This window comes from Dendropsophus ebraccatus, chromosome 1 (genome assembly GCF_027789765.1).
Source record: "Dendropsophus ebraccatus isolate aDenEbr1 chromosome 1, aDenEbr1.pat, whole genome shotgun sequence".
Taxonomy (NCBI): domain Eukaryota; kingdom Metazoa; phylum Chordata; class Amphibia; order Anura; family Hylidae; genus Dendropsophus; species Dendropsophus ebraccatus.
The window spans coordinates 224,962,049-224,986,537 of record NC_091454.1 but is presented as its reverse complement, the minus strand read 5'-3'; the positions used below and the strand labels follow the sequence as shown (position 1 = coordinate 224,986,537).

At 42.9% G+C, this 24,489-nt stretch overlaps 2 protein-coding genes across 2 annotated transcripts; both read right to left on the bottom strand.

The window, feature by feature from the left end:
- Positions 1–3,480: 3,480 nt before the first annotated feature.
- On the bottom strand, positions 3,481–4,281 carry LOC138785295 (olfactory receptor 6J1-like). The gene has a single exon (XM_069961108.1). The coding sequence runs from the start codon at positions 4,279–4,281 to the stop codon at positions 3,481–3,483; it is 801 nt and encodes a 266-aa protein (XP_069817209.1).
- Positions 4,282–16,359: 12,078 nt separating this feature from the next.
- Positions 16,360–24,347, bottom strand: LOC138785288 (olfactory receptor 1J2-like). Its single transcript, XM_069961100.1, has 2 exons — positions 24,288–24,347; positions 16,360–17,289 (listed from the first exon to the last, which is right to left on the bottom strand). Exons 1-2 carry the CDS (start codon positions 24,345–24,347, stop codon positions 16,360–16,362), a joined length of 990 nt encoding a protein of 329 aa, XP_069817201.1.
- Between the last annotated feature and the right edge of the window lie 142 nt (positions 24,348–24,489).

Genomic DNA, 24,489 nt, shown 5'->3' with positions numbered 1-24,489 from the left:
TTTGTGCCCGTCACCAGTGGGGTCCATATGCTCACTACACCCCTTGTTACATTCCCTGAGGGGTGTAGTTTCCATAATGGAGTCAATTGTGGGGGGGTTCAACTGTCTTGGCAACACAGGGGCCTTTTAAATGCAACAAGGCCCTTGGAATCCATTCCAGCCAAATCCAGCCTTCAAAAACCAAATGGCGCTCCTTCCCTTTGGAGGCTTACCCTGCACCCACATGGCGCTTTATGTCCACATGTCGGGTATTTCCATACTCAGGGGAAATTGCGCTACACATTTAGTGTTTTTTTTTATCTTTTAACTCCTTGTGAAAATGAAAAAATCAAGACAAGATCAATGATTTAGTGTAAAAATTAAACATTTTTTACACTAAATGTTGGTCTAGCCTTGATTTTTTTCCTTTTCCACAAGGGGTTAAAAAAGAAAGTGAACACAAAACGTGTAGGGTAATTTCCCCTGAGTACAAAAATACCCCACATGTGGACATAATGTGCCATATTGGCACAGGGCAAGCCACCAAAGGGACAGAGCGCCATTTAGAGGCTGGAATGGAGGATGGAGGCCATGTCGCATTTACAAAGCTCCTGTGCTGCCAGAACAGTAGAAACCCCCCACAAGTGACCCCATTATGGAAACTACACCCCATAAGGAATCCAACAAGGGGTGCAGTGAGCATATGGACCCCACTGGTGATGGGCACTTACGTAGAACATGTGCCGAGAAAATAAAAAATACCATTTTTTTCATTTTCATGTCCCAAATGTGGCCGTCACCAGGGGGCCATATCCCCGCTGCCCCCCTTGTTAGATTCCTTATGGGGTGTAGTTTCCAGAATGGGGTCACTTGTGGGGGGTTTCTACTGTCCTGGCCGCACAGAGGCTTTGTAATTGCATCATAGCATCCTCTAATGGGAATGGCAGCCATACCTACTTAGCTGGGGAAAAGGGACAATTCTAATTTATTTGGGGGTATTAGGCCAATTATTAGTTTATAAGGTTGGAAATGACAGGTGTCCATCAAACTCAACCTGTGTTGATCCAGAGGAAGGCAAAAAACCCTCGTAAGGCAGACAACAGTAGCCTCATCACAGGGGAAAAATTCCTTCCCGACTCCATAATGGCGATCAGAATAATCCCTGGACTAACGTGACCCCTGAAATAGGAATAAGGGACGGAATTTAGATAATGTAGAACCCCAGTGACGTGTGGTGCACCTTGAAGCGATCCAGTATGCAGAGGCCGGGGTGATCAGGACAGGTGTCACACTGGAAAATGTTGTCCTTCCTGATCCCCCTATTACGCCACACTCTGCACTTCTTCTGGGGTCTCCCTTTCTCCAGTGTGGGGGACATCACCTGGAAAATGTTGTCCTGGTGCGATACGGGGTCCTTCATATCCAGAAGCGCTGGGTCCGCTCCATGGCTGCTAAATATTAGGGCTTTATTACGGCTTCTGATATTTTTGGATTGTGCCGCAAGCTACAGTAGCTCGGGCAGCGAGGGACCAGAAGAGGGGGTGCTGGTATAAAAGTTATCCGTACGGGTGGTGACCTTTATCCAGCAGTGGGAAGATCAGTTCCCGGACGATCTCCCCACTAACTCTGAGGATGGGGGGGGGAGGGGGCATCTGGGGGCAGGATTCGGGTGTCCCTTCCTTCATACACTGTAATGGTACATGTACACTGCGGAATGGCGAAGGATAACCCTTTGTGCATTCCGCAGCTGGCACCCGCCGGCGGACTGATGCAGGCGCGCGTCTCCGCTCGTGTCACACTCCATTCTATGCACGGGCGGATTCCGCCCTCTGTCCAAAGAATGAACGTGTTCATTCTTTGGATGGACAACGGAATCCGCCCGTGCATAGAATAGAGTCTATGACACGGGCGGAGACGCGCGCCTGCATCAGTCCGCCGGCGGGTGCCAGCTGCAGAATGCACAAAGGGTTATCCTTCGCCATTCCGCAGTGTGCACGTACTCTAAATCTGTAAGTGTACCCTGAGGTACGCTCACAGAGTTTGTAGAATTTCACGCCATACCGTGATCTCTTATTGGGACGGTACTGGCGGAAAAGACGTGTCTGGGGTGCAGCGTACGCTACGCTACCCCCAGACACGTCACTTGATGATGATGATGATGATGAGGATGAATGGAGGAAAGAAGGATCCCCCCATTCATTCTCACTGGCTGTTTCGGTGTTGGAGGCAATAATAGCATATGCGTCCGACGCCGAAAACACCCTGGGGGCCATCTTTATGCGGGGACTAGTATATGGGGTATGTAAATGTTTATTGTAAAACTTTATTTCATGTAGTGTAGTGTAATGTAGTGTTTTTTAAGTTTTTTTGACAGTAAGAAAATAATATCCCTACGCCAAGAAAGGAGCTGCTGATAAATGCCGCACTTATCAGCAGACAGTGGCGGTAGGATATAGGGGGGAAAACGCTCCTACGCCAAAAAGGAGGAGTTGCTGATCAGTGGCGCACTTACGTGCGATGCTGATCAGTGCTCAGCGGCGTTAGGGCGCAAAAAAAGTTAAAAAAAAAAAATTGGGGAAAAAAAAAAAAAAATCTTTTTAACCCAAAGCAACTGATCAGTGAATGATATTCACTGAACAGCCGCTAGGGGGCAGTAGAGCGACGCTGCCGGAGATTACCGAGGCCCGCCGAAAACGAAGACCCGAGGGTTTCCGAAGATTTCTGACGCTGGACGAACGAACCCGGAAGCGACGCGAAGAAGACGCGAGGACGGCGCGGACCGCAGATCTTCGCTCCGGACGGCCAGATCAGGTGAGTATGGTACACCTGCACCACACACACCTGTTCTGCACCTCTCAGCTACCTAGCTGGGGGGTGCAGAACTCGGCAATACTGTTTTTTACAGTATGATCGCCGTGATGGGCCGGCCGGTACTGGCCGGCCTATCACGGCGATCGTGGGGGTGGCACCGCGGCCATCTTTGGTGGGTACACTTATGGCGATTGGTGCTATCTCGGACAGCACCAATCGCCATTGCTTTCCGGGCCACCGGGTCACCGATGACCCGGAAAGCTGTTTTCAGCTGCTATATGCTGATCTGTATTGATCAGCATATAGCAGCGATCGTCGGCACGGGAGGGGTTAATCACCCCCGTGCCGACGAGCAGAGATGGCCTGCTATACATTATAGCAGGCCATCTTCCCCGACCGCTGTGTGTGAACACACAGCGATCAGGGAAACATCGGGCGTACCTATACGCCCGTTTGCGTTAAAGCCCACCCTGCGGGGGCGTATGGGTGCGCCCGATGTCGTTAAGGGGTTAAGGTTATGTCTTCCATATCTGATGAATCAACTTTACAGATGGGAATAATATTGGTAATTTACCAGGTCACCCACTTATGAAGTGTTCCCTGTATGGATTTCCTAATGTCTTTATTCCTCAGACTGTATATAATGGGGTTGACCAAAGGAGTAAATACAGTATATAGCAGGGAGAGGATTTAACTCATGGAGAGGGTTCTGCCTTTTGTTGGTACAGCATAAACAGCGAACATAGACCAGTAGAATATGGAGACCACAATGAGGTGGGAGCTACAGGTGGAGAAGGCTTTCTGTCTACCAGTACTGGATGGGATTCTTAGGATTGCTGAAACTATATAAGTATAAGACACAACAATGATTATGGTTGGAATAAAGGCAAAGACAATAATTAGTAAATATGTCTCCAAGTGAACAAGGAAGGTGTCAGAACAGGAAAGTTCTAGCAAGGGCAGAGTGTCACAGAATACATGGTCAATGATATTGGGTCCACAGAAATTCAGCTTTGTAATTGCTCTGATGAAATCTAAAACAGAAGAAAATCCAGACACCCAACACATGGCGGCCAATATCACACAATGTCTACTGGTCATGATGGAGGAGTACCGGAGGGGATTACAGATGGCCACATAACGGTCATAAGACATCACAGCCAGGAGAAGACATTCAACTAGTTCTGAGGAGCAGAAGAAATAAAGCTGAGTCATACAGCCAATAAAAGTGATGGTCGCCCCATTATTCACCAGGATGTGGAGCAGGTTGGAAACTATGTTTATTGTTAATAAGATGTCAGTGATGGAGAGCTGTGAGATGAAGAAGTACATTGGGGTGTGGAGGATCTTGCTGGTGGACACCAGGGTGATGATCAGGAGATTCCCACACATTGTCCCACAGTAAACCACCAGGAGAAGACAGAAGAGGAGAATTCTTACATCTCGGCTGACTTGAAATCCTAGGAGGTAAAACTCAGAAACGGCAGTCATATTATTCACCTGCAAGAGAATAGCTATGTAGTGATAAACGTGACATCATAATGACAACATACAGTATAGCACCAAGCATATACTATACTACAATATCTTTAATCTTATGAGGAGAAAAAAATCCTTAAATTTGACCAATTAACTTCAGTATAAAACTTGTAGTTTCACCACACATAGTGATTTACTCTGTTAGATACACAAGACAGAAGATTTTAATGATGATCATGTTCCTGTGTCCAGATATGGCTGGTAGATCATTGTTATGATGCCCCTTGAGGATATTTCTGTTAATTCCCCTATAGAATTTCCCCATTTGTGTCCACTGCTGGTGGTCGCACATGCTCAGTAGCTCCGTCACATCTCCTCGATTCCTGATTTTCTCCAGATCAACCAATAAGAATTAATTGAGAATAAATCTTCTCACCATAACTGGACACATTAATTGGATGTCTAGCATATACAATATAGAGTGCAATTGTTTTATAACAAAGAAATACTGTCAAATACTGGACTGGAATAATGTACAGTAAAATGCTGTAAAATTACGGTCTGATATAACGGTACATAGTTTAAATACTTTCCATTTAAAGTTTTTTAGACACAGTGAGAAAAATTATTGAAAAGTTGATGATAAGGAAGAGCAATACTTACACCATAGACTGTTCCGTTCTCAACATTCATTTTAAAGTGTTTAGATTTTATTACTCTCTATTCCTAAGAAATGTCTCCGAGATAAATGACTGAAAGCGAGGACGGCAATTCACACGTTACTTGAACAGTTTTCAAATGCTTAAAAAAAAAGAAAAAAAAAAAATTAACGGTTCAAGTTTTTTTGTTGTTTATTTTAAGCATTTTTTGCCACATATACTGCAACATTTACATTATGCACTATGGGTAATTTTCAGGTACTTTAGTTAACGCTAAAGAAAGACAAATATTTGAAAAAAAACACCATACCCAGAGCATGAGAAAAATACCATTGAAAACCAAAGAGCACAAAACACTATGCACAGACGTATAACATCAGCTGCAGAATTTTGTAACGGGGGGGGGGGGGGGTGACATTTAAACAACAAGAAAAACACAGAAAACTGCAACAAAGTACTTAGTGTGAATCCAGGGTGGCAGAAATCTTGTCCGGTCATCAGACACATGACTATTACTACTCTGCTACTTATATAGGATATGGAGGCAAGCTGCCAGGTAACACACGTCTAGGGAGGATAGCCAGTCTATACCTCTCGAGTCTCCTAATGAATTGTTTATTATAATATCTGATCAATCTGAGATTAATTATTTATTATTTTCTCTATTTTCAGAAAGACTTCAATAAAAAAATAAAAAAAATATTAGATTGATAGGATGAACAAAAAAGGTAAAAAAAAAAAAATATATATATATATATATATATATATATATATATATATATATAAAAAAGGAAAAATAATTGCCTATATTACTATTGGCCTAAATGAGTAACAAGGTTTTTTAACACATTATTTACACCATTTTTTTTAAACAAGTTACGGTACAGTGATTCTTCTACAACGCTTAGTTGTTGTAAAATTTGCCACTTTTTTTATACAATCAGTGTAAAACCTTCTTGAATCTGGGCTTTTCTCTATTCCTATTTGACTAGGTTCATTTACATTGTTTATCAGTTGAATGGTCCAGCGGCGTAAGAATACAGTAACCAGGGGTTGCCAGGTGGTGTTAAGCTGGGGGAGATGTTGTTGTACCGCTGAGGCACTGACTGGAAGAACTGTCCCTGTCTAGTTTACCTCACATCTTATACTCCTAAAGGAGCTCTGTGTACAGGAACATTGTGAGGTACCCAGCTCAATGACTGGTTAACAATACAATCACGTAACAGTGGAAAACATGAGGAAGTACACGTGCATGGTTAACCTTTTAGTACTTTTCCTTTCAGGTGTGCAGTACAATACATGGGCTATAGTGACACCTAGTGGAGAAAAAAAGGAAAGTACAGGACCTTCATCCCAGAGTACACCTGACAATGGTATCGACCTACAGTTGTGCTGAAAAAAAGCAATGGCACACCCGCTCTGGGACACTTCAGTAACATCACTTGGCATTTGGAAGGGAAAAAAAAGGTTTCTTATGTGTGTGCATTGGTCTAGGCCCTGCAAAGTCAAAGAAGGTCTTACTGCTGTCAATGCCACCTCCAGGTCTGTGTGCTAGGCCCCACAGGGTCAAAGAAGGTCCTACTGCTGGTGCTGCCACTTCTAGGTGTCTTTTCTAGGCCTTCTAGGTCTAAGACATTGCCTCTGATGGTACTTCCACTTTAAAATGTCTACGGCTGTCCTGGGAGAAAGAGTCATTTTACGCGGCTGATCCACTGGCGTCCACTGGCGTCCACTGCTGTCCTGTCATTTTAGGCGAAAAGGCCTGGGGGGGTAGAGCCTCCTTAGGGGCCTGACCAAAATGTGACTTTTTATTAATTCTCCATGCTCAATTGATTCCAGCTCCACCTGCTAAGCTTTGTAATACAGTGGGACATCGGCGCTGTGTGAGCATGATGTATTCAGCAATGAGTCTAGTGATTGTGTCAGTGGATTTGATTACTTCTTTTAACAGAGAAGATGGTTCATTGATGTAGGAGGATGCTTACCAATTTACATATACAGACTGGCCCAACTACATTGACGCTTGTGATGATGTCACCTACCTCACTACAGCCCAGACGACTGGCCATTCATAATATTCCCACATATGATTGGTTAAATACAGTAAATGGGGAGGGGCTAATACCAGCTCACCCATATAAGGCAGATTGAGACCTTTAGCAGATTGATAGCTCTGGATCTTCAAATCTCCACTCAGCCAATCAGCGGCTGAGGTGGGACATGGCTGCAGCCGCTAATTTGCTCAGCAGAAACCGCAGAAGTCTCTGCTCAGCCAATGAGAGGCTTCAGCAGGGTCTCACCTCAGTGGCTGATATGATTGATCGCCAGGATAAGACCAAGGGGACATGCGGAGGGTAAGTTTACCCCCCCCCCCCCCCTCTAACGGAGGACAGTCTTGCCACAGGGGCTTTACTTAACCCCCTGTGGAGCAGACTGTCACCAAAAATTCTGATTGGTTGGGGTCTTTGCTGAGGCCCCCACCTATCAAGAGAACAATAGCACGCCTTACTTTCCCATTGACAATCTCCTTCTAGTGGTCTCATAGACCTATAATGGAGTCGAATAGACAGAGATTGCCCTCCTGATCAGTAAAGTCCGAGCAGAGAGGCCTCAAATGATCAAAGCTTTTGATATGTCCCTATGTCATGTCACTTTTTTTTTTTTTTTTTAAGTGGCAGTGCCCATATAACTGTCCAAAATCTAAGCCATTGTCATCTGTAGAAAACCTGCTCCATGTACACAACATTTGCTTAGAAGGAAAAGGATGAAGATTCTTCATTGAAGAATCCTTTCCAGATAAAAGAAAAGACAACACTACCTAACACTACAACACTACTAACCTCTAGCAGATTCTGTGCGCACTCACGCTTGAACATTTAGCTGTCCCATAGGCTTCATTCTAGGCTCAGGCAGATTCTGTCGTCTGCCCAAAAAAATTTTTGGGGCGGACGGCAAAATCCGCCTGACCATGAAATGAAGCCTATGGGACTGGCGGAAGTTCAAGCAAGAGCGCGGAATCTGCTGGAGCTTATCCGTGTGGATTCCGCAGTGTTAATGTGCCCATAAAGAGGAAAGTTTTCTGCTTGAAATTCCTCGCCTATTTAGCTATGGTGGAATAGGAGCAGAATTTGAGTGGAATTCGAATGGAATGCAAACAGAATCCAAGCCCCATTGACTTCTATAGGATTGCTGTAGATTCCAATTCTGCCCAGAGAATTGACATGTCACTTCTTTGGGTATGTTCACACTTTGCAATTTCAACGGAGCTCTCCCATGGAATCCTGCCTGGCTTATTGGCAAACAGCGTCTCTATGGGAGGGCTTGTAGGAGAGCAGAGGCGCGCGTGCCATGCCGTGTGAACAACAGAGTGGAAATCCCACTGAACACAATGGGACGTTGCTCTGTTCATATTTTACGGGAGGAATTTCAAGCCGAAATTAGGAGCGGATTCCACCTCAAATTCCTCACCTATTCCTCTGTTTGCACCTACCCTTCAGTTGATGTCCCCCATATCTGTTGGAGCAACCTCAGTGATGTGAATAGTATTTAAAATTTACCAGGTCATCCGTTTATGTAGTATCCTCTCTATGGCTTTCCTAATGTCTTTATTCCTCAGACTGTATATAATGGGGTTGACCAAAGGAGTAAATACAGTATATAGCAGGGAGAGGATTTTACTCATGGTGTGGGTTCTGCCTTTTGTTGGTACAGCATAAACAGCGAACATAGACCAGTAGAATATGGAGACCACAATGAGGTGGGAGCTACAGGTGGAGAAGGCTTTCTGTCTACCTGTACTGGTTGGGATCCTTAGGATTGCTGATACTATATAAGTATAAGACACAACAATGATTGTAGTTGGAATAAAGACAAAGACAACAGTTAGTAAATATGATTCCAATTGAACAAAGAAAATGTCAGAACAGGAAAATTCTAGCAAGGGCAGAATAAACGGTCACAGAATAAATGGTCCATGGTATTGGGCCCACAGAAATTCAGCTTTGTAATTGCTCTGATGAAATCTAAAACAGAAGAAAATCCAGACATCCAACAGATGGCGGCCACTATCACACAATGTCTACTGGCCATGATGGAGGAGTACCGGAGGGGATTACAGATGGCCACATATCTGTCATAGGACATCACTGCCAGGAGAAGACATTCAACTAGTTCTGAGGAGCAGAAGAAATAAAGCTGAGCTATACAACCAATAAAAGTAATGGTCGTCCCATTATTCACCAGGATGTGGAGCATATTAGGGACAATAGATGAAGAAGTACATTGGGGTGTGGAGGATCTTGCTGGTGGACACCAGGATGATGATAAGGAGATTCCCACACATTGTCCCCCAGTAAACCATCAGGAGAAGACAGAAGAGGACATTTCTTATTTCTTGGCTGACTTGAAATCCTAAGAGGAAAAACTCAGAAACCGCATTGTTGACCTGCAAGAGAATAGCTGTATAGTAATAAAAGTAACATCATAATGATAACACACAGTATAGCATCAAGTATATAGTTTACTATAATGTTGTGATCTTATTATAATTTCTTAAATTTTACAGATATAAATCTGCTTAGATCTAGTAGTGTCACCACACTTTTTTTTAACAGTCACTCACGAAGTAGGACAGAAGACACAGACAGTGAACCCTAGACTTAGCCCTGACCACTGTCCTTAGCTACTTGCCATGATCTGCCCTAAATGGCAGTGGGCAACTGGGCAACTGGGCAACCATTCCTATACTGTGTAGGTGTAACACAAAACACAAACAATTCAAACCACACAAATAAGCAAGTTGAACAGTCTGGGTCAGCAACAAACAGGCAACACAGTTCAAAACAATATACAAATAACAGGGTCAAAAGAATAGCAATGAGGTCAAAGGCAGGCGGCAAACAGGAGATGCAAAAGAAACAAAGCAAGGAAAATAGCAAGGTATAAGAGCAGACGAAAGACTAGCAGACTAGGCTCAATAACTGCCACTTAGTGACCACTATAGTGACCAGCGCCGCCATAGCGGCAAATTATATACTTGAATCTTGGTTTAATGAACCCTCCATTTTTTTGGAAAGGACCAATCTTGTTGGCCTAGGGTGATTGATCAGTTCCCTCACCAATGAATGTATATTTGCGATATGGATTTAGCCATTCAGGAGCCATCTCCCTTAATGCTACGTAATGTTTATGCATACGTCAGTATCTCGCGGGTCTATGCACTTCCCGCGCCAGCGCTGTGAAACTCTACAGAACAACGCATGTCAACGGACTTAGATGGATTGTGACATTGATTGAGGCAACACGCATGCGTGTAGACTTAGAAGTTAACAGCATACTTATGTAAGGATACTGCGCATGACAGAGATCGCAGACAAGAAGGATCTAGTGCGCATGTCTGCTGACTTAGAAAATATTAGAGTCAGTACCGTCCAGTGCGCATGGCAGCTGACTTATAAAATATCTCATGTTTGATGTATCAATTGTGCTTATATAAACAGTGTTAAACTTGGTTAAAATTACACGTATGCTTGAATCTTGCGCATATACAAATACTTTGAGACAAAAGCCGATACCCCTATATATCGATGCTGCGAATATGAAAAGATATAACCGATATGATCGATCAAAACACGTCTAGACACTTATCAAAAATCACTAGTGTCATGCATAAACTGTATGCGGATTGTCGGAGTCGTTAAAAATATGCGACAATAAATAGGCATACTGGCATCAGGGGAAAGGGTTGAAGAACTCATTGTCCTATGTCAGGGGAAAGGAATAGAGAACTCATTGTCCTGTAGCTGATCATTGGCTGATCATTGTCTTTGAGCAAGTTTAAAAATCATCCTTCCGCAAACTGGGCACCGCTACGTGTAATAGTAACGACTATGACAATATTAAGTAAAATTATAAATATGATGCTTATCCGTCCATGTTCCCCAATGTCCTTGTCCTTGTTACCAACCAGTGCCGCTGCTGACACTTCTGAGGCTGTCTCTAAACTGACAGGCCTTTCTGCCACTGACACTGCGGCCAGTGATTGACTGAGCAGCCTGTCATTGCAGAAACGGGCTTGAAAGTGGCACTGGCACTGGCAGGCAGCTGTAGTGAGATGGCAACAGTAAACTAAGGGACCATGGACAGGTGAATATAGAACATCTTATTTATTTTACTACTTTAAAGCAAGGACTGCACAGACATCGCTAATGATATACAGTGGTTTGCAATAAATAGGAATATCAACAAAAAGTTATTTTTTTTTCCAATAATTCAATTCAAAAAGTGACCTTATATATTCTATAGAGTCATTACATACAGAGTGAACTTTTTCAAGCATTTATTTCTGTTAAAGTTAATGATTATGGATTACAGCCAAGAAAACCCAAAAGTCAGTATTTCAGAAAATTAGAATATTATATAAAACCAACTGGAAAAAAAAAGTTTTTAACACAGAAATGTCGACCAAATGAAAAGTCTGTACAGTAAATGCCCTCAATACTTGGTTGGGCACCTTTTGCATGAATGACGGCATCAATGCGGCAATGTGGCATGGAGGCGATCAGCTGATGGCACTGCAGAGGGGTTATTGAAGCCCAGGTTGCTGTGATAGCGCCTTCAGCTCGTCTGCATTGTTGGCTCTGGTGTCTTTCATCTTCCTCTTGACAATACCCCATAAATTCTCTATGGGGTTAAGGTCTGGCGAGTTTGCTGGGTGATGCTGTGGTTAGTAAACCAGATATTGGTACTTTTGGCCGTGTGGACAGGTGCCAAATCCTGCTGGAAGATGAAAATTACATCTCTAAAAATCTTTCCAGCATAGGGAAGCATGAAGAGCTCTAAGATGTCCTGGTAGACTGCAGCGATGACTTTGGTGTTGATGAAAAACAGTGAAGCTCCACCAGCAGATGACATGGCTCCCCAAACCATCACTGATTGAGGAAACTTCACACTAGACCTCCAGCAGCTTGGATTGTGCCTCTCCACTCTTCCTCCAGACTCTGGGACCGAGATTTCCAAATGAAATTCAAAATTTACTTTCATCTGAAATCAGCCCCTTGGACCACTGATCAGCAGTCCAGTTCTTCTTTTCCTTGGCCCAGATAAGACGCTTCTGGCGTTGCTTCTTGATTAGGAGTGACACATGGGATACAACACTTGTAGCCCATGTCCTGCAGACGTCTGGATGTGCTTGTGGCTTTTGAAGCACTGACTCCAGCAGCCGTCCACTCTTTGTGAATCTTTCCCAAATTTTTGAATTACATTTTCTTTACAATCCTGTAAGACTGCGGTTCTCCTGGTTGCTTGTGTACTTTTTTCTACCACACTTTTTCCTTCCACTCAACTTTCCATTAATCTGCTTTGATACAGCACTCTGAGAACAGCCAGCTTCTTCAGCAATGAACTTTTGTGTAATCCATAATCATCAACTTTATCGGAAATAAACGCTTGGAAAAGTTCACTCTGTATGTAATGACTCTATAGAATATATGAGGTCACTTTTTGAATTAAATGACTGAAAAAAATAACTTTTTGTTGATATTCTAATTTATTGCAAACCACTGTATTTATAGCCCTAGCTGCACGATTATCTAGCCATCTAATAGGCTCTGTACAGTGAATCTTGGGCCGTCTATTGCTGCCCTAAGGAAAGAAAAATACATGGAAAAACATCATACGCAGAGCATGCTGCAGCTAATGTGAAAAATACCATGTAGACATTTTTAGCAAAGTGCTGTTGATGTAACGTTAGCAGCAGAATTTTGTGACATAGAAAAAGCTGTTAAAATAGTGGGGAAAAATATACAAAATACTTAGTGTAAATCCAGGGTGGCAGAAATCGTCTGGACATCAGACACATGATTACGTCTACACTGATACTTATGTAGGATATGAAGGCAAGCTGCCAGGTAACACAAGTCTAGGAAGGATAGCCAGTCTATACCTCTGGAGTATCCTGATGAATTTTTTATTATAATATCTCATCAGTCTGAGACTTATTATTATTCATCATTTTCTCTTTATACAAAAAGATTGGGAATGAAAAATGAAAAGTAAAAAACTAACATGTAGAATAGATAAGAAGAAATCATGAGAAGAGGAACGTAATAGCTGAAAAATGTCACAGGAAAACAGCCAAATAGGAAGAGAAGACTGATAGGAAGAACAGCGCTAGAAAGTAGAAAAAAAAAAAAGTAAATGAAAGCCTAAAGCTGATCTGGTCCCTTTTTTATTACCACTGTCACCTCTTTACATACAAATAGTCCATGTGTGAAGGTTAAAGGGATGTTACTAGAGACAAGCAAAGTGAATTTGCAAAAAAACAAAATGGCGGCTACACATGCTGTCTAAAGCGTCACTGGGCGGGAGAAAGGGATTAACCATAATCCCTAGCGCCCGTCCAGTCAGCACCTCTATATAAGAAGGTTCGGTAACGGAGGTGGCCAGTTGGCTGTTTGTGGAGGAGAGAGCAGGATGACAGCAGGTAGTTGGACAGAGATAGTAGTCTCTCCATGCTCTGCTCTATATCAGGAACTGTCCAGAACAGTAGCCAATTCTCACAGAAAACCTCTCCTGCTATGGACAGTTCCTGACATGGACAGAATTGGCAGCAGAGAGCACTGTGTAATACTGGAAAGTCTACATCACTTCCTGCAGGACATACAGCGGCTGATGAGTACAGGAAGACAAGATTTCTAAAATGAAGAAAACTACTATATAAATCTATATAACTTTCTGAAACCAGTTAATTGGAAAGAAACTTTTTTTTGCTGTCGTACCCCTTGAATAACTTCTTCATTAGCATGCCCAGGTGGGTATTGCTGAGTGGGGTGGTAATCCCTAAAACTTATTGACCCCTTAATGACGCATGATGAGTATACCCATCATGGTACCCGTTAAGGGTAAACAGAGAGGGCTATTAGCCGGGTATTAGCCGGCGCGGCTGATTGCCGCTCACGGCTGATTAACTATTTAAATGCAGCTGTCAAAGCTGACAGCTGCATTTAAATAGTTTTTGGCCCCCTGTCCCTGGTGTCTAGTGGGGAGATCCCCCCCCCCCACGATGCAATCACAGAGGGAGATCCCTTCCACTGAGCAAGCCGGGGCTCAGCATCGGAATGATGCTGATCTCGGCTCAGCAATCAGTGCATCTGGTCTGCTGCAGACCAGTATAATAGAGCACTGATCTGATGGACCAGTGCTCTATTATATACAAAGCATTGATCTCAGTTGGCCTGACTGATTGGCTGAGCGCCAGGAGACGACAGGAGCCCCCAAAGCAAGCCAGAGCGGGGACCCGATAACGTATGTACTGGGCCGTGGGAGGTTAAGGGGGCTGCCTTTTCAATACTCGCAGCGGGATGACAATCCCACTACGAGTATGTCTTAAAATTGAATGACTGGGAAGGTATTCGCAGCAGATTTCGCTGCAAACTCGCAGCTTGAAATCTGTGGATATGGTACGTGTGAACTTTTTTATTTATTTACGTGTAAACTTTTTTATTTCTTTTTTTACACATCTTGTATTGCATATATAAGTCTCTCAGGGTACTTACATATGCAATGCTCTGATTGCATATACTGAAGAGTGTTTTGCTGTAGCATGGCATTGATCAGTATTATCGGCGATCTGTGCATAGAATCTGCCTGAGAGCAGATCCAACAGGATGGAGGTAAGTGGCTAACACCTGCCTGTCAGTACAAGTGATCAGGACCCCCACAGCCATGATGCTTTTCCTGTCACTGACTACCTTAAACCTCAAAGAAAAATACCACAAGAAAATTACAGAGACAGCGCTGCATGCTCAGCAAGGAACAAAGAAGTAAACATACTTAACTATGACATCTTATACTAGTCTGCACAGGAGGAGTCCTGCTAATGGACACCAATGAGAACTAACGTTGCCTGAGAGGAGCTTCACTCATTTACATCTGCGGCAGAGCGGCATGCCGGGGTGCCATGGACGCTGTACATCAGCTCTGAGCCCGTTTGGACGCTGTGTTTGACTACTAATAAACCACAACATGATTGCCGAAAGGGAGAAGAGCTCCTTTTTCTACTCCTTACTCTATATGTGTCTGAAATGTTGTTACCATTGAACCTGGTTGAGTTCATTTAGTGGGATGGCTGGTTAGCTGCTGGAGTGACGGGATCTGTTGAACTTTCTCAGTAGCGATTGCTGTCAAAGAGAGCTGAGTGTGACTTCTAGGGATGAACGAAGCTGGATCCGCAACAAAGTTTGAAAAGATTTTTGCAAGCTTCGTTTTCAAATTTTCTCAAGATGGCAGCTGCACGGAAAAAAATGGTGTACTTACCTGTCTGCACTCCCTCTGTCTTTCTTTGTGTCTCTGGTTTGTCCAGCTGCCTTTAGCCCGCTCAACCAATTATTGGCTGACGGGAAAGAGCTGCGGCTAGTGCTTGGCTAGTGCGGCTAGTGCTTCAGACAAGAGGGACAGCTTGTTTAGCCAATCACTAGCCACGGGGCTCTCCCTCAGGGGACACAGAGGAAGACACTGGGGAAGTGCAGACTGGTAAGTATCAATGCTCCTTAAGGTTTGGTTCCCAAATTCATGAATTTTATGCCAAAAATATGAAAACCTACTGAACTGAACTTATGAAAACTTCCTCTAGTCATTACTTTGGTCTTAGGACCAATCAGAGTAGTGCCTAATCTGTTATTGTTATTAGTATTCAGCATCACTGACCAATCACAGCATTCAGTGGGATGACAGACCAATCTTTTATGCTGCCGCAGCTCTGATCTTTCTTTCTCCTGCTGGTTTAACTAGAGGAGATTGGAGATGTTTTTTTTTTTTTCTTTTTACATAAAAATAAAAATAAATAAATAAACTATGATAGGTTACTTATTAAGACAGTGCCCATTTAGAGGAGAAGTCAAACAGACCCATTTTTAGAAAGTGCTGGGGAGGGGGACGACCAAACGAATAACATGCTCTTACCTTCCCTGGTCCAGCACTGGTGGACACATACCACCGCTCTGGCATCCGGGTCCCCAGCCACTGAGCAGGGACCCGGGTTGTGATTTATGAGGTCCACTTAGCTAGTCAGTAGCCCTAGCGGGGTCCCTCCTCGGCTGCTGACTGGCTGAGCAGACGTCACATGTCACAACTCAGGTCACCGCTCAGACCAGGAAGTAGCCAAGGATTCTGGGACTGGAGCAACAGTATGCATCCATACCGTTGCTCCCCTCCCAGAAGCCCCTGCTGCTTCCAGGTCTGAGCAGGGTGTTGAGAGCATATTATTTCTTTTATGGCAGTGTTAGCTGCAGATCTTCCCCATGCACTCGTATCCAACGTTTCATGTCAGAAAGCGGATAATGAAACCTTTCCAGATAAAATAAAGGACAACAGTTAAGCTGATGTCCCCCATATCTGTAGGGTCATTCTCAGTAATGTAAATAACATTTGTAATTTACCAGATTACCCGCTTATGTAGTCTATGATGTACGGCTTTCTCAATGTCTTTATTCCTAAGGCTGTATATAATGGGATTAACCAAAGGAGTAAACACAGTATATAGCAGGGAGAGGATCTTACTCATGGAGAGGGTTCGTCCTTTTGTTGGGACAACATAAACACTGAACATCGTCCCATAGTATACGGAAACCACAATGAGGTGGGAGCTACAGGTGGAGAAGGCTTTCTGTCCACTGATATTTGATGGGGTCCTTAAGATTGCTGAAACAATGTACGTGTATGACACTACAATGATTATGGTTGGAATAAAGGCAAAGGGAATACTTAGTACATACATCTCCAAGTGAACAAGGAAGGTGTCAGAACAGGAAAGTTCTAGTAAAGGCAGGGTGTCACAAAATAAATGGTCAATGATATTTGGTCCACAAAAATTCAGCTTTGTAATCGCTCTGATATAATCTAAAACAGAAGAAAATCCAGAAACCCAAAAAATAGCGGCCAATATCACACAATGTCTACTGGTCATGATGGAGGAGTACCGGAGGGGATTACAGATGGCCACATATCTGTCATAAGACATAACAGCCAGGATGAGACATTCAACTAGTTCTGAGGAGCAGAAGAAATAAAATTGAGTCATACAACCAAGAAAAGTAATGGTCGCCCCATTATTCAGTAGGACGTGGAGCAGGTTGGGGACTATGTTTGATGTTAATAAGATGTCAGTGATGGAGAGCTGTGAGATGAAGAAGTACATTGGGGTGTGGAGGATCTTGCTGGTGGACACCAGGATGATGATCAGGAGATTCACACACATTGTCCCACAGTAAACCACAATGAGAAGACAGAAGAGGGAAAGTCTTATATCTTGGCTGACTTGAAATCCTAAGAGGAAAAACTCAGAAACCGCAGTCAAGTTATTCACCTGCAAGAAAATTGCTCTATAGTAATGAAAGTAAGTAGAATTTATTGAATCGAACTTCCAAAATGAGATTCATTCCGAACTGTGCAAAAATTTGTATGGGCAACTAACCAAAATTTTGAAAAGTTTGCACAAACCCAATCCTAAATGGCGGTCAAACTTTGTACATTACATTACAGAAAAAGGCCGGTGGCATACCTAAAGCACCCTTCCCCCGCGACTTCACACTTTCTCCTTGGCTATATATAGACTAGTTAGAGAGAGATTGGCAAAGATAGGTAGAGGCAGGGTAAGAAATGGTTATAAGGGTTTATTAGGTCAGGGACAAATAGAGGATAGTGTGAATGTAGTAAGCTGTGTAGCTGTGAATCCTGTCCTGTCACTTTGTGTGTCAGTACACGATGTCCACAGCTCTCCTGGGTGAAATTAACACAGCGAGTTAACAGTCAGGCAGGTGCCTTGCTCTAAAACAGGAAATGACATTTATGCTGCTGCCAGAAATGGTAACTTCATCCAGGAGAGCTGTGGACAGCGGTGGATCACTGGAATACAATGACTGCCTTTGTGTTAGTGAGGTGTAATAGTAATAAGCTAACAGGTAGACTAGGTATTGTCATTCAACAGCCACTTTACTTGAACATCAGGTACAACAGGTAAAAGTCTTTCATCTGTGGAATACCTTCAAAATGGCTGCAAGCCATAGACGTGTCAATAAGTGCAAATTTCTCTTTCAAATACAATGCTTACACCTCTTATGCAATATTACAGCAGCATAGGTGAATATTCACAAATAAAGTGCAATAAGCATAAATATAACTATTAGAGATTAGTGAATTTGCATAACAAACAAAGCAAAGTGCTTTGTTTGCTCAGCACTTCGCTAATACACCGACTGCCTTTGATCGCCATGCTGCTCCCTGCTGCTCCACCCCAGGTATATGGAAAATCTGGATCCAGTCCTGGGAAACTGGGAGAAAAATCTGTAGTAACAACCTTTGATAGCACATAGTATAGCACCATATACCATAGTGCGCCATTACTTTCTAAATTTTATTCATTGTTCTTTCACTCTGTTAGATCACACAAGACAGAAGATTTAAAAGTCATAGTTCTTTGTCCAGATATTGCTGATAGATCCCTGTAAATATGCCCCTTGAGGATCTTTCTGATTAATTCTCAGAAGCGCCCCCTAATGTGTCCACTGCCGGTGGTCGCACATGCTCAGTAGCTCAGTCACATCTCCTTGATTCCTGCTATTTTCTAGACCAATAAGAAAGAATACACTGATCCAAATATAAAGCAATTGTTTTATAAAAAAAATAAAAAGACTAATGGACTCCAGCATAAGCCATCAGCTCTCTATCATCCGATATAACAAGAAACAGTATGGAGACGTTTCACTTTTTTAAAAAAAATTCTGACACAGTGAGGAAAATGTATGGAAGGTTCATGACAAGACAGAACAATACTTACATCATGTAGGGTTTGGTTCTTCATATTCATTTTCAAATTATTTAATACATCTCAATTTAATTCTAAGGAATCTCCCCGAGACTGTTAGGACACTCAAACCAAAGGGGAAAAAAACTGAAGAAAACACCATACCCAGAGCATGCCGCATTTAGTGAGAAAAACGCCAAAAATGCCAAACAAAAAACAGGAGCAATAAACACTACGCACATAGTCCTTTCGGCCAATTGCTAGGGACGTTAATGTAGCATAGAATTTTGTGAACTTAAAAAGCCATTAAAACGGCAAGAAAAAAACAAGAAACTGCTGCAAAATACTTGGTGTAAAGCCAGGTTGGCAGTGATCGTGTCCGGTCATCAGACACATGACTATGGCTACACTCATACTTATATAGGATATGGAGGGAAGCTGCCAGGTAACACACGTCTAGGGAGGATATCTCCAGAGTGTCATTTGTTCTAATTTCATTGAAATGACTAAATTGTTTATAATAATATCAGATCATTTTGAGAATAATAAAAAAATAAAGAAATACAGTGTAGATTAGATAAGAAGAGATCATCAGAATAGTAATGTATCAGCTGAAAATGGCCAAATAAGAAGAGGAGATGAACTGCACAAAAAGGAAAGCCTGTAGATGATCCGCTCCCTAAATGCAACATCATTACAGACAGTCCATGTGTGATGGTTAAAGGGGAAATGCCATCTCAACCCTATCCTATGAACAGGGGATACCAAGCTGATTGCTGGGGGTCTAACCCGTGGCGTACATCAGCACCCAGCAAACCTGGGTAAAAGATGGGTCCCCAGCTGTTGGGTGCTGTTAGGTGTAATGAGCATTCACAGTTTTTGTCATCCCACCCTGCCAATCACTTTTTTTTATTTTTTTTGGATGTGGGTCCTACTAGAGGATTTCCTTCAGCATATTGGGCATATTATTTACTAGTACCAGAGGGGCTACCTACAGGGTGATACCTACATAGAGGGCTAAGTACCACGGTAATCCTTACAGGGTGAATAAATGCCACATGTCATGTGAGTGCATGTATTTCTGAGTGCAGTGCTCACCCTTAATACTAAATAAATCAAGATGTTTTTAATTTTTTTTTTTTTTTTTTCCGCTTTTTAACCATTTCCATAGTATTAATATACTGTCTGTTTATCCTGAGATCTCCATGATTTCACTTCTTTACATCTTGGTGTTGAAATTTTGAAGTGTATAAAGTGCCCTCAAAACCACATTGTGATCGGTGTCCCTTTTATTTACAGAAAACAGTAAAGTTTACTTAAAGAGAACCTATCATCTAAATGTAACTGTCACTGTTTATGTTTCCCTAATTCTATTTATAAAGATACAGACTGCCTTTGCAGTCTGTATCTCATACTTTACCTACTCCTCTGTAATGGTGTAGTATGGCCGGGCGCCATCTTGATTACGTCACCTTCGTTCCAATTGTTTGAACGCACTGCTGGAACGCAAGTGACATCATCAAGATGGTGGCGCCCGGCCTTACTATACCGCTAGGAAGGATTAGGTAAAGTATAACATACAAAATGCAAAGGCAGTCTGTATCCTCATGAATAAACTAATAGGGTCAGTTAGGACAGACATACACAGCGTTCTCACACTGTATAGCGCAAGATCACTGTGTACTGACAGAGCGGCGGGCAAAGGCCCATGGGAGCCCTTCCCACTGCTCTGCATGCGGCCAGAAAATTAATGAATTATATTTACAAATATTCTTTAAAAGTGAAATGAGATTACATGGAGGAATTTAAAAAAATTATAATCGGGCGTGATTGGTTCTCTTTAACTGATCAAGCAAAAGACAAACACAAAGCAAATAGTACCACAAGAAACTGAATACCAAGACTGACAAAATACAAATATACAAAGAAGTAAACAAGTGTGGAGTGTGGAGGATCTTGCTGGTGGAGACCAGGGTGATGATCAGGAGATTCCAACACATTGTCCCCCAGTCCAGGCCGACCTTAGGGTAGATGGCGCCCTGTGCGGAATTTTCTTTTGGCGCCCCCCACCTCGCAAGACACAGCGCAATTAGAATCCCAGAATCTAGAAGGATATGAGGCCAGAATGTAGTGTGCTCTAGTGCACTACTAGTCATTTTTACTTCCCACATAAAACCCTTTAAGGGCACACAAGTCTCCACACACAGTATAATTTCTTCCAAGTGCCCCCACACAGTATCACGTGCCCCTATACATACACAGTTATCTTACAACATTGTTAATGAACAAAACAGAAAGACATCCCCAATGATACCACTACATAATACCGCCACACCATGACCACTATCATCACAGACCCTATAAGAGAGTGTAGTTACAACCAGTGACTCACAGGGGGCCTCTTCTCTGATCAGACTCTTTCACTTTCACATTCTGCCTGGGCCATCGTGAAGTCCTCTCCTGGCCATGAATCCTCTCTCCAGAATCTGCATTTTAGCCTACTTGCTCCAGCACATATAATAGTTAGATCCCCTGTGCCCCTATATAGTAGTCTGGCCCCTCTGTGAAGCCCTTTATAGTAGGTGTCCCCCTTCTGTGCTATCCCCTACAGTAATGCCCCCCAACCCCTATAGTTAGTGGTCCCCTCTGTGCAGTCCCCTATCGTAATGGCCCGTATGCTCTTCCCGTAGTAATGTCTCCTGTGTGCTCTCCCTGTAGTAATGCCCCTCAATGTGTTCTCCCCATAGTAATGTCCCTAATGTGTTCTCCCCATAGTAATGCCCCCTAATGTGCTCTCCCCATAGTAATGCCCCTTCCCTATGTGTGCTCTCCCTATAGTAATGTCCCCACATGTGCTCTCCCCATAGTAATACTCCCTACGTGCTCTCCCCATAGTAATGACCCTCATGAGCTATCCCCATAGTAATGCCCCCTCCCCATGTTCTTCCCCCATAGTAATGCTAGTAATGCCCCAATGTGCTCTCCTCATAGTAATACCCCCTCCCCATGTGCTCTTCTTATAGTAATACCCCCTATGTGCTCTCCCCATAGTAATGCCCCCATGAGCTCTACCCATAGTAATGCCCCCTCTCCATGTGTGCTCTCCCTATAGCAATTTCCCCTTCCCATGTGCTCTCCCCATAGTAAAGCTAGTAATGCCCCTAATGTCCTCTTTTCATAGTAATGCCCCCTTCCCATGTACTCTCCCTATAGTAATGCCCCCATGTGCTCTCCCCACAGTAATGCCTCCCTCCATGTCCTCTCCCCTCCCCATAGTAAAGCCCCTCTCCATGACCTCTCCCCATAGTAATGCCCCAATGTGCTCTCCCCATAGTAAAGCCCCCCTCCATGTGCTCTCCCCATAGTAATGCCCCAATTTGCTCTCCCCATAGTAAAGCCCCCCTCCATGTGCTCTTCCCATAGTAATTCCCCCTCCCCATGAGCTCTTTCAATAGTAATGCCCCCTCCTCATGTGCTCTCCCCAAAGTAATGCACCCTCCGTATTTGCTCTCCCCATAGTAATGCCCCCTATGTCCTCTCCCCATAGTAAAGACCCCATTGCACACCAGAAAAAAAACTGACCTAACACACGCTCCACCGCAGTAGCATCACTCCCAGCGCTCCTCTCCTCCCCTCTCCTCTGGCATAGGCATTGCATCGGAGATGCTGCCTGTGCCGGATGTCCATGCAAACGGCACACACAGAGGTGAATTGGGCGCTCACCCCGGACGCCCCTGCAGCCATTGACGCCCACTGGAGGCTCTTCTGCATCTCCAGTGGGCCTGTCCGATATTAAAAAGGGGGTTCCACTGGGTTCACTGGATGGTGGCCACTTTTGATTGATGGGGTGATGCGCCCTGCGCACACCCCAAAGGCCGAACATGCCCCCAGTAAACCACCAGGAGAAGACAAAAGAGGACATTTCTTAAATTTCGGATTACTTGAAATCCTACGAGGAAAAAATCAGTGACCGCAGTCACATTATTCACCTGCAAGAGAATAGCTCTAGGTAGAGATGAGCGAATAGTGAAATATTCAATTCGTTTGGATTCGATTAGAATAGCTCTCAATATTCGGCTATTCGATCGAATATCGAATCCCATTATAGTCTATGGGGAAAAAAATCCTTAGGACCTGGAAATCAAGATTCGACGAATCGAAGGTCACCAAGTCCAACACATCTTTAGAAAGTGATGCAAACACCTCTGGAATGCATCTGGGAAAGCAGGGAAGCAGTATTACAGGGAACGGTATTACCGGCAATAAGCAATTGCCGGCAGTAATGCCGATCCCTGTACTAGTTAATATTTAATTAATAAAACAAAGATTTGTTCTAAAAAGTTATTTTCATTGTACAATAGTTTAATTAAAATGAATCAATACTTGTGCAATTAAATATAGTGTTAATAAAAAATAAATATATAAATAAATGTATATATATTTATTTATTTAATTACAGTATATTAATTGCAAAAGTATGTATTCGTTTTAATTAAGCTATTGAACAATGAAAATAGCTTTATTAGAACGAAAATGTGCTTTATTAATTAAATATTAACAGTTATAGGAAGCTGTATTATTGCCGGCAATTCCTATTGCCGGTAATACAGCTCAATGTAATAATTAATACTTTATACTTTAATTAACAGTACATTTAATTGCAAAAGTATTGATTTGATTAATTAAGCTATTGTACAACGAAAATAACTTTTTTAGAACAAATTTTTGTTTTATTAAATATTAACTAGTACAGGGATCGGCATTATTGATGGCAATTGCTAATTTCCGGTAATACAGTTCCCTGTAATACTGCTTCCCTGCTTTCCCGGGAAGGATAAACATTATTAAAACAGCAAAAAAAATGCTGTCTACTTTCCAGCCTGACCTAAGGAGTCGGCGACAATTGGGCAGTGGTCCCTTCACTAGGTCAGTAAACACACAAATGAGAAAAGATTTACAAACACAATAAAGAATAGTCAGGCAAATACAGGGCAAACTGCAGATAGCCGAACAATACAAAAACAACAGACAAAAAAGAGGTAAGAAGGACAGGCAAAGAGGTCAGAATACTAAACAATCAAATCCAATATGAAATGCCAGCTCAAGCTACAAGAAAGGGAGTTCTGGTACAGGGCATGACTGGATCGGCCCTCTGACATCCAGACCACACAGAACACAGACTGGCAGGGAATGGATATAAGTGGAATAGGCAACTGTCCATCAATACATCAATATACAGTCTAAACCATCTGAAACCAGAATTTGTTGGCAGAGGACTGAACAGGTGCAGACATAACAGCACAGCTTAAAGGGTTTATCCAGCGCTACAAAAACATGGCCACTTTTCCGCCTACTGTTGTCTCCAATTCAGGTGGGGTTTGCAATTAAGCTCCATTTACTTCAATGGAACTGAGTTTCAAAACTCCACCCAAACTGGAGACAACAGTAGGGGGAAATTGGCCATGTTTTTGTAGCACTAGATAACCCCTTTAATGTGCCCCCTGCCGGTAGTCACACATGCTCAGTAGCTCAGTGACATCTACTTGATTCCTGCTATTTACCTTTCCAACCAGTAAGACAGAATTCACTAGAAATGGCATCTTCTCACCATTACTGGACATGCTAGGTTGATGTCTAACATATTAAATATAAAGTCAGAATATAAAGCAATTGTTTTATTTATTAAAAAATTGGGGAAAAAAAGCAGCACCCATTAGTTCTGTATGGTCCAATATAACATTAACATTTTAATTATACATTACG